A 14,444-nucleotide genomic window follows, 5' to 3' on the forward strand; every position below is an offset into this window, starting at 1 on the left:
TTTAAGAGGCGGCGCCCTCAGCCCGGGGGCGGGGCCGCGCTCGCGGCGCTCGCCGTCGACGTGACGTGCCGCGCGCGCCGCGGGGCCGCGCTGCCGCCATGGCCGACATGGCGGATCTGTTCGGCAGCGACGCCGACTCGGAGCCCGAGCACAAAGGTGCGGGTTTGTCGCCTCCCTGTCATCCCTCCATCCCGCACGGGTGGGCCGCGCCGCCCGCCCGCCCCGTATCGTCCCTCTCGCATCACCCGGGCTCGGGCGGGAGGGAGGCAGCGGCCCGCGGGAGGAGCGGAGCCGCGGGCCGAGGGGTCGGTGCCTGCAGGGGAGGGAATGAGGGAGCATTTCCTGGCTTCAGTCCTTAGCGTGTTTTCAAAGAACTTTTCTCCATTCTTGTAAATGGCTTTTGGAGGCGGATATTCTTTTATTTTCCTGCTCGAAACGGCGTTCACCAGCCTCAGCATTGACGAGTAGCTCCAATGGCACAAACGTGCCCGGCTATATGATTTAGGTTAAACACATGGTGACTTTTGAATTTGTAGGATATTGTAAGCCACGTACATGTAGTTACTTGTTTAAACCTTCGGTATTTTATTAATCTTATTTACTTTTGTGTACTTCCTTATTCCTTCTACAATTTTGGAATCTTAGATCATAGCTCATGGCTTGAACTTCATGTGGCATCATTTTTTATTGTGTCTTTCTTCGGCTGTGCCTTTGTTAGCAGACATTTTATTTTACTCTACTTGGTAACTTTTGTCAGTCCTTCTTACAGTTCTCTGTGGGTTCTCTCTCTGGGGTTTGGGTTGGTTTTGAGGGGGGGGTTTAGTGTTAAGCAATGCCCATCATCTTATGTGCATCCTTGTAGGGACATCTTGACTTTTGAAAGGGTGATGTTTGTTTTGCAGATTCTGATTCTGGATCTGATTCAGATTCCGACCAGGAAAACGCTGGTTCTGGTAGCAACGCCTCTGGAAGCGACAGCGACCAGGACGATGACAGGGAGGCAGTAAAACCCAGTAATAAGGAGCTATTTGGAGATGACAGCGAGGATGAAGGAGCATCCCATCACTCAGGCAGCGACAACCACTCCGAAAGGTCCTACAATCGCTCTGAGGCCTCGGGGCACTCTGAGCACGAGGACAATGAGCAGTCGGACGGGGACCAGCACAGCGCCTCAGAAGCTGCTCATGAGGACGACGAGGACGATCGTGATCACGGCTCAGATGAAGGCAGTCACCACTCAGAGGGAGATGGTTCCGAAAAAGCACATTCTGAGGACGAGAAGTGGGGCAAGGAGGACAAAAGTGATCAGTCGGATGATGAGGAGAGGCAGCAGAACTCTGATGATGAGGAGAGACAGCAGAACTCTGACGATGAGGAGAAAGCGCAGAACTCGGATGAGGATGAAAGACCACAGGTGTCTGATGACGAGGAAAGACTCCAGAACTCGGATGAGGAGAAAATGCAGAACTCAGATGATGAGGAGAGGCCACAGGCCTCGGACGAGGAGAAGATGCAGAACTCAGATGACGATGAAAGGGCCCAGCGTTCTGACGAGGAGAAGATGCAGAACTCTGATGATGAGGAAAGGGCCCAGCACTCTGATGAGGAGGAGCAAGAGCACAAATCCGGTAGGACTGAGTACAGAAGTAATGATTTGCTGCTGGTTTGGTCTCTATTGTTTTGTTTACGTTGGCCTGAAAAGATTCAAACTTCAGTGTAAAGGCGTTATTTGTGTAGCTTTCGACTGTAGTCATCTTTGTAATGCTTTTCTTATGCAGCACTTTTAAAATGCCTTTTCATCTGAATCAGCTTATTAATACAAAGGCATTTTAAAATTTGTGGAGCAAAGTTTTTAATTTGCTGAGAATAATTATGCTCCTTGGTAGAGTCTGCAAGGGGCAGCGACAGCGAAGATGAAGTTCTGCGAATGAAGCGAAAGAAACCAATTGCATCGGATTCAGAAGTGGAGAGTGATACAGAAGGGCAGAAAGGTAAATTGTGTTGTTGTTCTGTGTGGGGTTGATTCCTTTAATCATCATCTTGAGGTGCCATTCATCTGCTCCAGGATAGAATTAGTAGCACTTGCTGTACATGTGACTGTAGTGCCATGGAAATAATGAAACAGCGGGAATTCTGTGGGGAGATACATGCTGTGCTTCTGATTCTCTCTGGTTAGTTCTGTCAGCTTTTCAGCTTCCTCCATGAACTTTTCTTCTGTGAATGTTCTTTCATATGTTTTTATTGAAAGATGTTAAGAAATGGTTCCTTTAATCAGAGCAGCCCAGGGAACCTGTACTGGTTTTTGTGATGGGTTAGCTGGCTTGAGAAAGAAGTGTTGATTTTCTGAGAAGTAAAACCTCCAAAATGTGTAATGAAATTGCTGTTACTTATATTCAAGTTACTTGAATAAGGATTATCTTATATTTTTCTGTTGCTGTTTTTCAACTAGATTCCCTTATTTGATGGAGCCTTTCCAGGAAAACATACCTTGAATCCTTAGCTTAAAAATACACAGAAAAACTGTTTTTTAGGATAAGGGAATAATGTAGGCTTCATAAACATTTGAAATTTTTAACCTCTGTAGGTGATTTTAAGTGTTAATAACAGTGAGGGATTTGTTAACCTTTTTTTTCTGTGAGTGTTCTTGCCCTTAGGGCTGTGTGTGCACATATATGTGTGTTTTAAAATAGCAATTTTTCTGCTCAAGAGCATGCAGATGTCATGGATCTGTTTGGAGGTGCAGATGACATTTCCTCAGGGAGTGATGGAGAAGACAAACCACCGACCCCAGGACAGCCCATTGTGAGTAGACTTGACTTTTGAGATAATGGACACACCATTCCACTCTGAAATAGAGTTTGATAATATTTGAGTGAAAAAGAGTAATGACATTAAGTAAGCATAACAGATAATTTTGTCCCAGCTGAAAGAATTATTAAAGTTTTATACATAACTATCATATGAATTCATTTGTTTGCCTTCCCCCATCCCTGCTCTGCTTTTTGAATAGTTTGATTGACATAACATACAAAGCCATAGCTGTCTTTGGCACTTTATTACAGCTATTTGAAAAATATTTTTATTTTGATGATAAATTTTCATCTCTTGTTGATAATACAGAAAAATATCCTTTTTTAATCTGGGAGTTGTTGCCAGTGCTTAACTGAAAACTGTAGATCAGCTTCTGTGCTGTTCTTTACTGTCTGTCTCTGGAGTTTGCACTGGTATTTGAAGTCACTTTAAGTGGCACATGAAAATGCTGAATTGAATTGCTTTCAATGAAAATGTGTGAGTTCTTTTTTACCCCATCTCTCTCTGTGCATGTGGATGACATTTCTTTAAGGAAAATGTATTTATTAGAGCAGCAGTAACCAGATAGATTTCTTTTCACTTATGCTCCTATTCTCCATTTTTTCGTTAGGATGAGAATGGACTGAGTCAAGAACAGCAGGAAGAAGAGCCTATTCCAGAGACCAGAATAGAGGTAGAAATACCAAAAGTGAACACAGACTTGGGTAATGATTTATATTTTGTGAAGCTCCCCAACTTCCTCAGTGTGGAGCCCAGGTAATTGCACGTTAAATACATAACTGATAAGGTTTTTTTGGTGTTTCCCTGTATTGCTCTTATTTAGTAATACAACTAAATGCATTTGCCCTGTTTAAAGTGGTTGACATTAAGATGAAAACTTGTGGCTGTGATTAATCAATTGTAATATCTGTTGTTATGTAATCAGGTGCTGAGTAATTTTGAGCTTGTGTTTCAGCTTGACTGAATAACTTGTCTGTAAAAAGCAAAAATGTGATTTAATTGAAATCCCATGCTATTGGTTCAATTTTAAACACAGGTTCAGGCTCTCGGGGATGTGAAAGGCAAATGCACAGGATCTTTATGCACTTATGAATGATTAAAAACCACATTTTGAATTTTAGAAGAAGGCCTTTTTTATCTGTATATGCTAAATATACTGCTTTACTGTGAAGAGGCTGGTTACTCCTTTTCATGTTTACCTAACCCAAACTGAAGACATTGCTGGAATTCATATGTGAAACAAAGTAATTGGAGTTTGTGATGTTAGGCCCTACAGGCCTGGTTCAGCACTTGTAGCAAATTGCTGTTAAATGTCTCTTTGAGTGTTTTGTTAAGCAGCTTTATTGGAAGTTCAGTAGGTGCCCTGTTAGGTGGCAGCACAGCCTTGTTTCTGTCATAGCTCAGTGAAACCATCCTTTCTGGCCTCTGGCTCTAGGCTGCTTCCAGAGAGAAATGTTAAGAATCCCGTTTGTGGCTGTAATCACTGAGATAAGTCCTGGTGATCACTGGGGGTCAGACAGGACTGGAAATAGAATTGCACTGTAGCAGAGTCTATTTATCACTTTTTTTTCCCTTGCAGCAGCCTGGAAATTATTAGGAAGGAGGTTAGGGAAAGTGTTCCCCCACCCACTCCCATCCCAGTCATCAGAGAGGAAAAACAATCTCATCTTCCTTTCTCTTTGGCTGGTTTTGAGGTTGAAATTAAAAAAAATACGAAGATTGTGCTCTTAGAAAATTTCCAATTCACCTCATTTATAAGATGATTTTTTTTTTCATTTTATTCTCTGTACAATATATGTATTTTGTTCCAGACTTAACCCTCGCCCCATCATCCTGATACTAAAGAAACAGTATTTTCTGAGGCAGACTTGCTTTTTTCAGCTAGAACCATGTGGAGGGTGTGAATGTTACCGTGGCTGTAGTCCTTGGTAGTGAGGACACTTGGGTTGGGCCCCTGAGGTGGGGAATCAATGCAGTGATTCCTTGCTGCAGGAATGGCTGTCTCACTGCACTGCCTGCTGTTGTGGGCAGGTTATAATTTAAAATTTAAATTTTCAAGAACCTGTTATTTTGCACAACTCTAGAATAATCTGGATTAATCTTTTAGAAGAATAAAGAATGTATTTTAAAATTTATTGCAGACCCTTTGATCCCCAGTATTACGAAGATGAATTTGAGGATGAGGAGATGCTTGATGAAGAGGGTAGAACTAGGTTAAAACTCAAGGTATGATTTTAAGTTTCTTTTTCTCTTTTACACTTATCTAGCCACATTTCTTCAAAGTCTGTTTCAGATATCTTGGAATGGTTTTGAATTTGTGATTCAGATTAAGAAAGTCTGGGCCAGTTCAGCACTGAGGATAGTTGATTCATTTTAGTAATAAATTTCTAAAAAACTCAACGGCTGCTTTCCACATATAAAAGCAATACTTTTCACCTTCATTTCTTTGCATCATGCAGCAAATTATCAAGCCTTTCTAACTGCAATTCTTGACCTATACAGAGTATATTTTACCACAGTATTCCTTACTATGAGTTAGAAAACATGTTTTGGGTTTTTTCCCCACAGGTAGAAAACACAATACGATGGCGGATGCGACGAGATGAGGAAGGGAATGAGATCAGAGAAAGTAATGCACGGATAGTCAAATGGTCAGATGGAAGGTTAGTTTGGACTTTTTGCCATTGAAGGAATGCAGGTGTTCTTACAGTGACGTGCCATGACATGCAAAATTGGAAGGTCAGCAAACTTTGACGTCAGTTCTGCGCAGCACAAATTATTTTAGTCTCGGTGCTTTGAAAAGTTTATGCTCTGCTTAGTTTGGATTGAAATATAATTATTGGCCATATATAAAAAGGAAACATGAAGGCTTTCTTCATTTAGAAATGAGACAAAAAAATAGACTACAGTGGCTTTATCAAATAATTCATCTGTGAATCTCCTTTAAGCATGTCTCTCCACTTGGGCAATGAGGTCTTTGACGTGTACAAGGCACCGCTGCAGGGAGATCACAACCATTTGTTCATCAGACAAGGGACAGGTCTACAAGGACAGGCTGTTTTCAAGACAAAGTTAACCTTCAGGTAAACACGCTATTCTATATCAAATGTTGATACTATTTTTGCAATTAAGTGTTGTAACTAGTATATAAAGATTAGAGATACCAGCTGGTAAACCTTCAGACCTTTACTGTTTAGTAAGAATGTGCTATTTTCCAAAGGTTTGTCCTAAATTAGGTGTCCAAACTGGAAAGGTTAATGTGCCATTCAACTATAATATGTAGGCTACATGTAATTTTTTTATACATGTGTTTTAAAAATGGATGATGCTTTTACTTTTGTGCAGATGAATCTTTGAAATTTAACTGTGCTGGTCCTACCGTTGTCCTTTGAAAATGGATACATTTCTTAAGAGGTATTTAACCCATAACAATCTTTTACCAGGCCACACTCTACAGACAGTGCCACTCACAGGAAGATGACTCTGTCTCTGGCAGATAGATGTTCAAAGACCCAGAAAATCCGTATTTTGCCTATGGCAGGTCGTGATCCAGAGTCTCAGCGCACAGAAATGATTAAGGTATCGTGGCATGGAACTCACACACATAAAATCTTCTGATTTAATCTAAAAAATCACAACTGTAATATAACTGAACATTTTTAAACATTCTATGATTTATGAAAAACAGTATGTTTTGGAGTTTTAGGCAAGAGTTGTAAGCCGTGGGTGTGGTTTGCTTAAGCTTGCAGGTGACAAAACTGGCAATATTTACAGTCTTAACACTGCTGTGAAATTATTACAAAAGCTGCAGTAGAACACAAAGGGCACTTGAGACGGTTTGTTTGGGGTTTTTTATCCATCAGTCTTAATATATTGCTTCTTTCTTTGGCCAGAAAGAAGAGGAGAGATTAAGAGCTTCCATTCGCAGAGAATCCCAGCAGCGGCGGATGCGAGAGAAGCAGCACCAGCGTGGCCTGAGTGCCAGTTACCTGGAACCCGATCGCTACGATGAGGAGGATGAGGGAGATGATGCAATCAGTCTGGCAGCTATCAAAAACAGATACAAAGGTGGCATCAGAGGTAATCATAAACCTTAACAGCACGTTATTAGAGCCTGGGTGGTTCAGATAGATTAATTTCACAGGGCAGTCCTGATAAGACAGTATTTTGCCAGTTGATACATGAGGAGACATTAATTCAGTTTGTGTAAGTTTATTTGTTTACTCTGGACTTAGATTCTGTGGGACTTCAGCATTTCGTAGGACTAAATGTAGGACAATTATTTTTAATATTGTCTCGTCCTCACCAGTTTCAGATAAAGATAAATATTTGTCTTTCTATTTTTCTCTGCAGAGGAACGTGCTAGAATCTACTCTTCAGACAGTGATGAGGGCTCAGATGAAGATAAAACCCAAAGACTACTCAAGGCAAAGAAACTTAATAGTGATGAGGTAAGAAAGGGACTTTGTTCTTAAGCTGCTCGTTCTTGATGAGGAAAATTTCAGTGCTAAATCTGATTTTTAAAGCTGAGACTTTGGTAGTTTTCATTAATGCCATGATAAATGTATTATTTGACTTGGCATGCTTTCCATGGTAATTAATCACCAGTTTCTTATACACTGCATTGTTTCATAGACATGAGTGGTTCCCAAAGGAGGTCCCTATTGTTATTGCTGATTTCAAGATGGAGAAATTTATGCAGAGTTATGTAAAATGACTTTACCAAAATTATGCAACGAGTAAGAGGATTTAATATTAGAATCCTAGTACAGTGTTGTCCAAGCTACATGGTCCTCTCCTGTTTATTATGGAAATAGTGGAAGCATTTTACATAGTATTTCTACTCTTTTTAAATAGAGGAGTTAAAAACTGAGTTAAAAAGACTTAATGTCTGTTGCTAAAAGGACGTTATCCATCACCCAAGTATCATCCGAAACACTAAATCATGATCAAGGTAACTGCAGCTACAGCAGCAGTGCTGTTTCCTCATCTAAATTTGTGTTTGATTAGTTTGTAATTGATCACTGCTGGGCATTATCAGATGAGTCTTTTTTAGTTCAGGTGGTGTCACTGCTGGTGCAGCGCTGCAGTGTTACACAAGGAGGAAGCTTGCTCTCATTTTCACTTCCATACTGTGCTTCCTGTAAACTCCCCAGGAGGAATCCCTCACTTCCCAGCCTCTGGGTGTTTGCTGCATTCTGAATGAATGTTCTTGCTGCTGGGGCACTCCTCTTACACTGTCACCTGAGTATTTGCACTAATAGGCATTCTAATGTGAAGCAGGAGTAAAAATTAGATTTTTCTTTGAAAGACATAGATTCTGTCTTTTTATTATACATTAGGAAATTTTAATGTTTCAGAAAATACAACTACAGTCCTGAAGACCACAGTAGTGAGTCGTGTAGACAAAACTAATTTTGTGAGCTCTGTGAGTGTTTGTAGAAATTGAATTGTTTATTTGTAAGACACTGCCAGGTGTTAGTTCATGATACAGCGATGTCAGAACTTTGCAATTCCCTTCTCTCAGAAGAAAAAGTCTAGTCAACAGCATTACTCTGCTGCTCGAGGAACAATAGCCTCCATTTTAAAATGCCATGACTTGAAGGTAATACTCCTGTCAGGCCATGGAGGGGTGCTACAGTGTTACAGAAAGCCCAGCCATGTGTAAGTACTTATTTCAGGGCCACAGAGAAACTGTGATATTTGTAATACATATCCACATATGTGAATGACTGAGTTCCTTGTACACACACATGCTTTTATGTGCTGTCAGTCCACAACACAGCACAAATCTTTGTCCTGATAACAATTTGTTGTTATTACTGTAAATGTCAATCTGTGATTAATACACTTTATCACCACACAGCAAGTAGTTTCACTGTTAATGGGGGTATTCTGCTGAACAGGAAGATGACTCATTGAACAATAGCCCAGCTAGATTACAAGAGAATGCTTGTTTTGAGGAAGAGGCTATCACTGAGATTCCCACCCCTACTAATTTCTGGTTTCCATGCTTAAAATTCCTTCCTAACTGACATTCTTATGGTACTAACTTCATGCATTAATACAAAACAAAATGCTTTTGGATAAATAGTTACTCGTTAGAGTTCTGAAGCTTTAATTAAAGTTCTGAAACTCAGTCTTTGATCCTTCTTAAAATCCAAGCAAGTTGCTTTAAAAAAACAAACCAAACCAAAAAGATCCCTCCACTTCCAAAACCGACAAATGGAAAAAGGGATGAGATTACTTAGACATGAGAGTATTTTTAAAGATACTCATCTTTTTAAGCAATAATTGAGTTACCACTTGTTCTTCACGTCACAACTGATGAGTTTTTCATGACTAGCATGGCTGGGCTTCATGAATGAGGATTTGAGAAGGGCTCTACCCACATTTACTGGTGGCTAAAGAGGCCAATGCGAGATAGACAAGACTGGTTGCAAAAGGCACAGCAGAAAGACTCCTTAGGTGGTATTGGCAGGATATTCTTTCTGTGTTGTCTCTTCGATGGTGATCCCATGTGTGTTCTCAAAGGAAGCAGCAGCCTTATGGATTGTGTGTCTCCAGACCTCCTGACTGGAGGCCAGAGTAGATCAGCGATGAAGATCAATGTGGCCAAGGCTGAGATGTTGTTTCAGGGAGTCCTTGTATCTCCTCTTCGGGGCTCCTCTCTTGCGGCAGCCAGTGGCAAGTTCACCATAAAGCAAGATCTTAGGGAGGCAGTGGTCTTGCATCCTTGAGACGTGCCCTGCCCAACACAGCTGTGTTCTCAGCAACATGGCCTCAATACTTGTGACTGCTGCTGTTCAGACGTGTTAGTTACATAATCTGCCCAGTGGATGTTCAGGATTGTGCAGAGGCAGCGTTGATGGAGCGTTCTAGGAGATGCAGGTGGTGACTGACCCATGATTCAGACCCATATAAGAGAGCCCACAGCACAACGGCTCTGTAAACACTGATCTTTGTACTTTTCTTCAGGTGTTTTATTTCTTGACTAACTAGTGATTTGAAAGGATGATTCAAACTGAACTGGTGTAAATGTGTGTGTAGTAAAAAATCAACCTGTTAACTTTATATTCAGGGACTGAAAATGGAACATCCAGTCTATAAAAGTCATTATATTATTACTTGCAAACAGGTAATTAACTCAGTGATTTGAGTTCCTTTGACCAGCCCTTTGACACCTCATAAACTGTTATATTTCTTGGACTATAAACTGGTGTTGATTCTGAGTACAAGTGGTTCCACATAATTTTTTTTCTTTATGCCAGAGAGTGGTTTTGGTTTTGTAATGAACAAAATGCCTACCCACTTGCAGGATTTCTCCTTTGCTTCAGTAGTTCTGATTTAGGGCATGTAAGTATAAATAGTCTGAAACCTTAGCAAAGCTACAACGGCTGCCTAAGGGGAATGTGTGTGTTTCTTGGAAAACTCACTGCAAATTTGAGGAGTTACCCAAGTTACCCATGCTTGTAAGACTTGCTGAGAATGATATTGCACATTATAAATCCAGATTATGATAGAGACTGCCCATGCCATAGCTCAGACTGAGGCAGATGTGGTTGCAGGTCCATTGAGGTGAGCGGAGCTGCAGGGCTGGGGGCTCTGACACTGGTACAGTGGTGGCTGAACTTGAGTATTTCAGTTACCAGAATGGAAAACCCAGAACTAGTAATTTTGCTTTTCTTACAAGAATGGGCTTTGAGGTCTTTTTGTTGTTCTTCTGAGTTTGTTTTTTTTATTTTAGCTTCAATATGGTGGTTTATTTTTGTCCTTTTTTGCCTTTAGGAGGGTGAACCTTCTGGAAAGAGAAAAGCAGATGATGATGACAAAGCAAGTAAGAAGCATAAGAAATACGTGATCAGCGATGAAGAGGAAGAAGATGATGATTAATAAGGAAGAACAGCAGTTGATTTTTTTTGTTGTTGTTTTTTATACATATATTTATATATATATTGTACAGTTCTCTTAGGGCAAAGTTGTAAGTAACCATAATGGGGTTATTTTGATAAAGGAAAATTCCAAAGTCTGCGTTTTTGGTGTAAATGAAGTTTTTTGATTTCCTTTTACTTTATAAGATTTTTCTCTTATTGCGGCACATGTTGCACCAGGGATCATCACAGTGCTGGTTTTTATCTTGCACAGCACATTTAAGTTTTGAAAATTGTAGTAACTGGTTATTCAAGTCAATAACTTTACTGAGTTCATTAGGAGAAGCCATGCTAATCTCTGTAAAATGCTTAAATGATAAATTTGTCTGACAAGGGTGATTTAGCTTGCTGTCTGTGTGGAAGGATTGGAAGAACATACAGTGGTACAGTACAAGTCTGTTTTTTCCCTTGATATTCCTTACTTCCTGTTTACAGTGGACAGCACATTACTATGCTGGTATATTTTGCTAACTAAAAATATTTCTTGCCACGTTTGAGTAAACTGTGAAGTCCATGCAGTTAGAATAGTTAACTGATCACAGAAGACATTTATTTTTCATGTATTGAAGCCCAGAATGAAAATCTTCATCTTCCCTGAGCATTAATAATAATAAACAACAAAAATAATAATAATTGGCACATGCTAGTGATGTAAATGTCAGAGTAAAAGCACTCCTTTCATCAAGACTCAGTAATTTCTGCCAGCAGAGATGAAAGTATCCTTTAAAAGGGGAGATGAACCACAATGCAAAAATACAACCTAATAATAGTGTCTCAGAATCTCATATAATTCTTATGGTGCTATTTCCTATTGTTGCTGGTTGGTTTTATAAATGGTTTTTTTAAGCTGGGAAGTCACAGGAGGAGAATGTCCATTGCTGCTTTTACGCTGTTTCTAAACACCTTATTTGATGATCAAATACCAGTTGTGAAGTGGGGAAATGCTGGAAGAAATACCTGAACTTTTCCACACTTTGTTTCCAGGATGACATATCCCATATGTGTTTTCTGTGGTTGGTGAAGGAGCATTCGTACATTCTCTGTGTTGCCTTTTTGACTGACTTTTCACACAGTCCTGCAGAGCCTGGATATGACTTGAAGAAGTTGAGAAAATGGAAGTAGCTGAACACCTCTTTAAACAAAATCATTGACTGATGCTGTGCAAAGTTGATTATGTGGATTTGTGTTATGTAAGCTGAAATAAAGTAGCTGGTAGTTATTGAAGGACTGTTCCCCATCTCTCTCCTGCCCAGCTGAATTCTGCTTTTTTATAAAACAGTAGAAGGGTGGAAGTGCCTCATAGTGAGCACTTTGCTCGTGATATTCCCTGGCTCTTTGAATTAGAGCTTTCAACCTGGACATCTTGCTTTTGTCCTCTTTAATTAGGACAGTTGTTTGTCACAATACTCTACCTCCACTTCTCCTGCCTGGAAGGTATGGGAAGCATTCTGGCTGCAGTAGGACAGAGCTCTGTGTGTGTTAATGTGTTCTGCTGAGCAGCTGACTGCAGTTTAGACATTTGCAAGTAAGAAAACAAAGTGAAAAATTTCAACTTGCATGTCTGATTGCCTGAGAAACTATTCTTTTTTTCTCTAATTAAATTGTTATCTAAGAGTTTCTGTGCCTCTTTAATGTGCAGATAAAACCTTTCTCCATCTGCTAGAATATTGACCCTGTAATCCTCTTAGTTTAGACCTCTGCTGGGAGACTGGTTCCTTACTTGAGGTTACCTGCTCTCCATTTGTAACCTTCTCAGGAAGAAGCCAGCTGTTTGGGAAGGGACTCATTATGGGTGTAACATGCTGTACTTTAACTTAAAAGCTTCCCAGATACCTCTTAAACAACAAATTTGGCATATGGAAACAGCACCATTTCACTGGTAATGTGTTTGCTTCTATGTCAGTTTAATGAAGATGTTGGCTATTTTTATTTTTACTACACTCCTAAGAGTGAAAATGTTTTAATCACTTTCATAAGTTCGATGCTAAGCCTTTACTAAGTAAGTGGTCCACTTTAGCTTCCAAAAATGAGGCTTTTTGTGGATTACGAAGATGAAAAGAAGTAATTTTTTACACTCTTGTCTTTTGTAAATTGCTCTTTTAAAGTCTTATTTAAATGTGGACTTTTAGAAAGTGTTTTCTCAGCTTAAATTAGTTTAACGATCATCTTGTAATTAAAGTCACTTAAATGAACTTAGCCTTATCCACAGTATTTTTTTAGTCGTGGGTCTAATGTATAGTTTTATTTCACTCAAGGACAGTTTTTGCTATCTGTTTTCCAAGTATATAAAAATCTGTGTGTTCATCTAATGAGGGTATATAAAGCCTGTCCTGGTAACTGGTGAGTCCTTATGGTAGGTTGGTAAAAGATTCAGGAGGTGTTTTGTACAGTGACAGCACCACCTCAGCCCTGACCTCTCACTGCCTGACTGGGCATTGCTAGAAAACCAAAACACTTGCTTCAGGTAAGAGGAGGATCAGATTCCCTGAGAAAATAAGTTTTCTCTTTTTTAAGTGGGATGTGCAAATGAAGCATGCTAGGGAAGAAAATGATAAATAAGTATCTTCAGTGGAAAATACAGGAATTTATTACTATGTGTTCTCTGAAGTTACCAGCACAAACTGGTCTTCATGTCAGCACCCAGTGAAGTGTCCAGTTCACAGGCTGTGCCTGGTCACAGTCACTGTTCACTTCAGGTCTGTACTGAAACTTTTTGCAAAAATTAGCCAAACAAGCCAGGAATCAGCAATGCAGCTGCCATGTGGGCAGGTTTGAATAGGGCCCTCCGAGCCCAGGGTGAGGAATTCAACCCTGTCAGAGGGAGCCAGCTCTGGCACTGGGATGTTCCATGAGCTTCTGGAACCTTCAGGTCAGGGAAGAGGCCCAGCTGAGCACGGCACCCTTAAGGCATGGCTACCCACTGACTCGAAGTATTCCATTATGGGATTATATCTCCAGCTAAATGCAAGACACCTTCTTCTCTTGCAGTTGTGTTTAGTCTTGGATAGTGGGAATACATAAGGAATATATTGACTTTTATCTTGCCAGCCAGCTGACTTATCTGGCTGCCCTTACTCTATAGGCATGCTGGATAGGATGTTCCTGTAAATAAAAGTGTTTGGTGGATATTGAAATATCTATGTTTGATTTTAAATATCCTTAATTCCAGTGGAAGGAAAAAATTATGGGGGAATGAATATTCAAAGAGCAGAAGCTGTCCTGTAGTGGCTGAGTGAGCTCCAGAATTTTCTGCAGCTCTAACTGCCCCCATTCTTATCACAGAAGTAACATCTGTGCATCTATTTAGGTTATTTATGGTGCTTGTCTGGTTGATAATTACGTTTGTGATACTGTAACCAGTTAGGTAATGTTTTCCCGGGGTCTGCACTGGCAAGTGACTCATTTTTGCTTTTGAGTGTGGTAGAAAACTCCTTCAGAAGGGTTCCTTTGTGCCCTTCAGGTGGTTTGATGCTGCAAACAGTCAGCTCAGTCCACTGAGCTGTGTTTTCCCATGATCTAAGGGGGCTACATTTTCTTTTGGAAGCAGTTGGTTCACAGTTGCCTTGGGTGAAGGCTTTTCTGTTGTGAGCAGAATGAGTGATACTGGTATTTTCATAGTAGTGGCAGAGCACAAAGAATTAAGAGCAAAGACTTGGAAGTTTCATAGCTAAGGAACCTTGTTAAGGACCTTGTCAACAATGA

The 14,444-nt window shown here is 40.3% G+C and overlaps 1 protein-coding gene across 1 annotated transcript; it reads left to right on the top strand.

Moving 5' to 3' along the window:
- The first annotated feature begins 65 nt into the window (after positions 1-65).
- LEO1 (LEO1 homolog, Paf1/RNA polymerase II complex component) lies at positions 66-12,356 on the top strand. Its single transcript, XM_029958748.1, has 12 exons — positions 66-156; positions 903-1,628; positions 1,887-1,991; positions 2,708-2,802; positions 3,422-3,567; positions 4,953-5,037; positions 5,380-5,474; positions 5,760-5,894; positions 6,255-6,390; positions 6,705-6,891; positions 7,165-7,262; positions 10,600-12,356. Exons 1-12 carry the CDS (start codon positions 99-101, stop codon positions 10,702-10,704), a joined length of 1,971 nt encoding a protein of 656 aa, XP_029814608.1. The 5' UTR covers positions 66-98; the 3' UTR covers positions 10,705-12,356.
- The last annotated feature ends 2,088 nt before the right edge of the window (positions 12,357-14,444 follow it).

This window comes from Manacus vitellinus, unplaced genomic scaffold, assembly GCF_001715985.3.
Source record: "Manacus vitellinus isolate BGI_N305 unplaced genomic scaffold, ASM171598v3 scaffold_16_pilon, whole genome shotgun sequence".
Classification (NCBI taxonomy): Eukaryota; Metazoa; Chordata; class Aves; order Passeriformes; family Pipridae; genus Manacus; species Manacus vitellinus.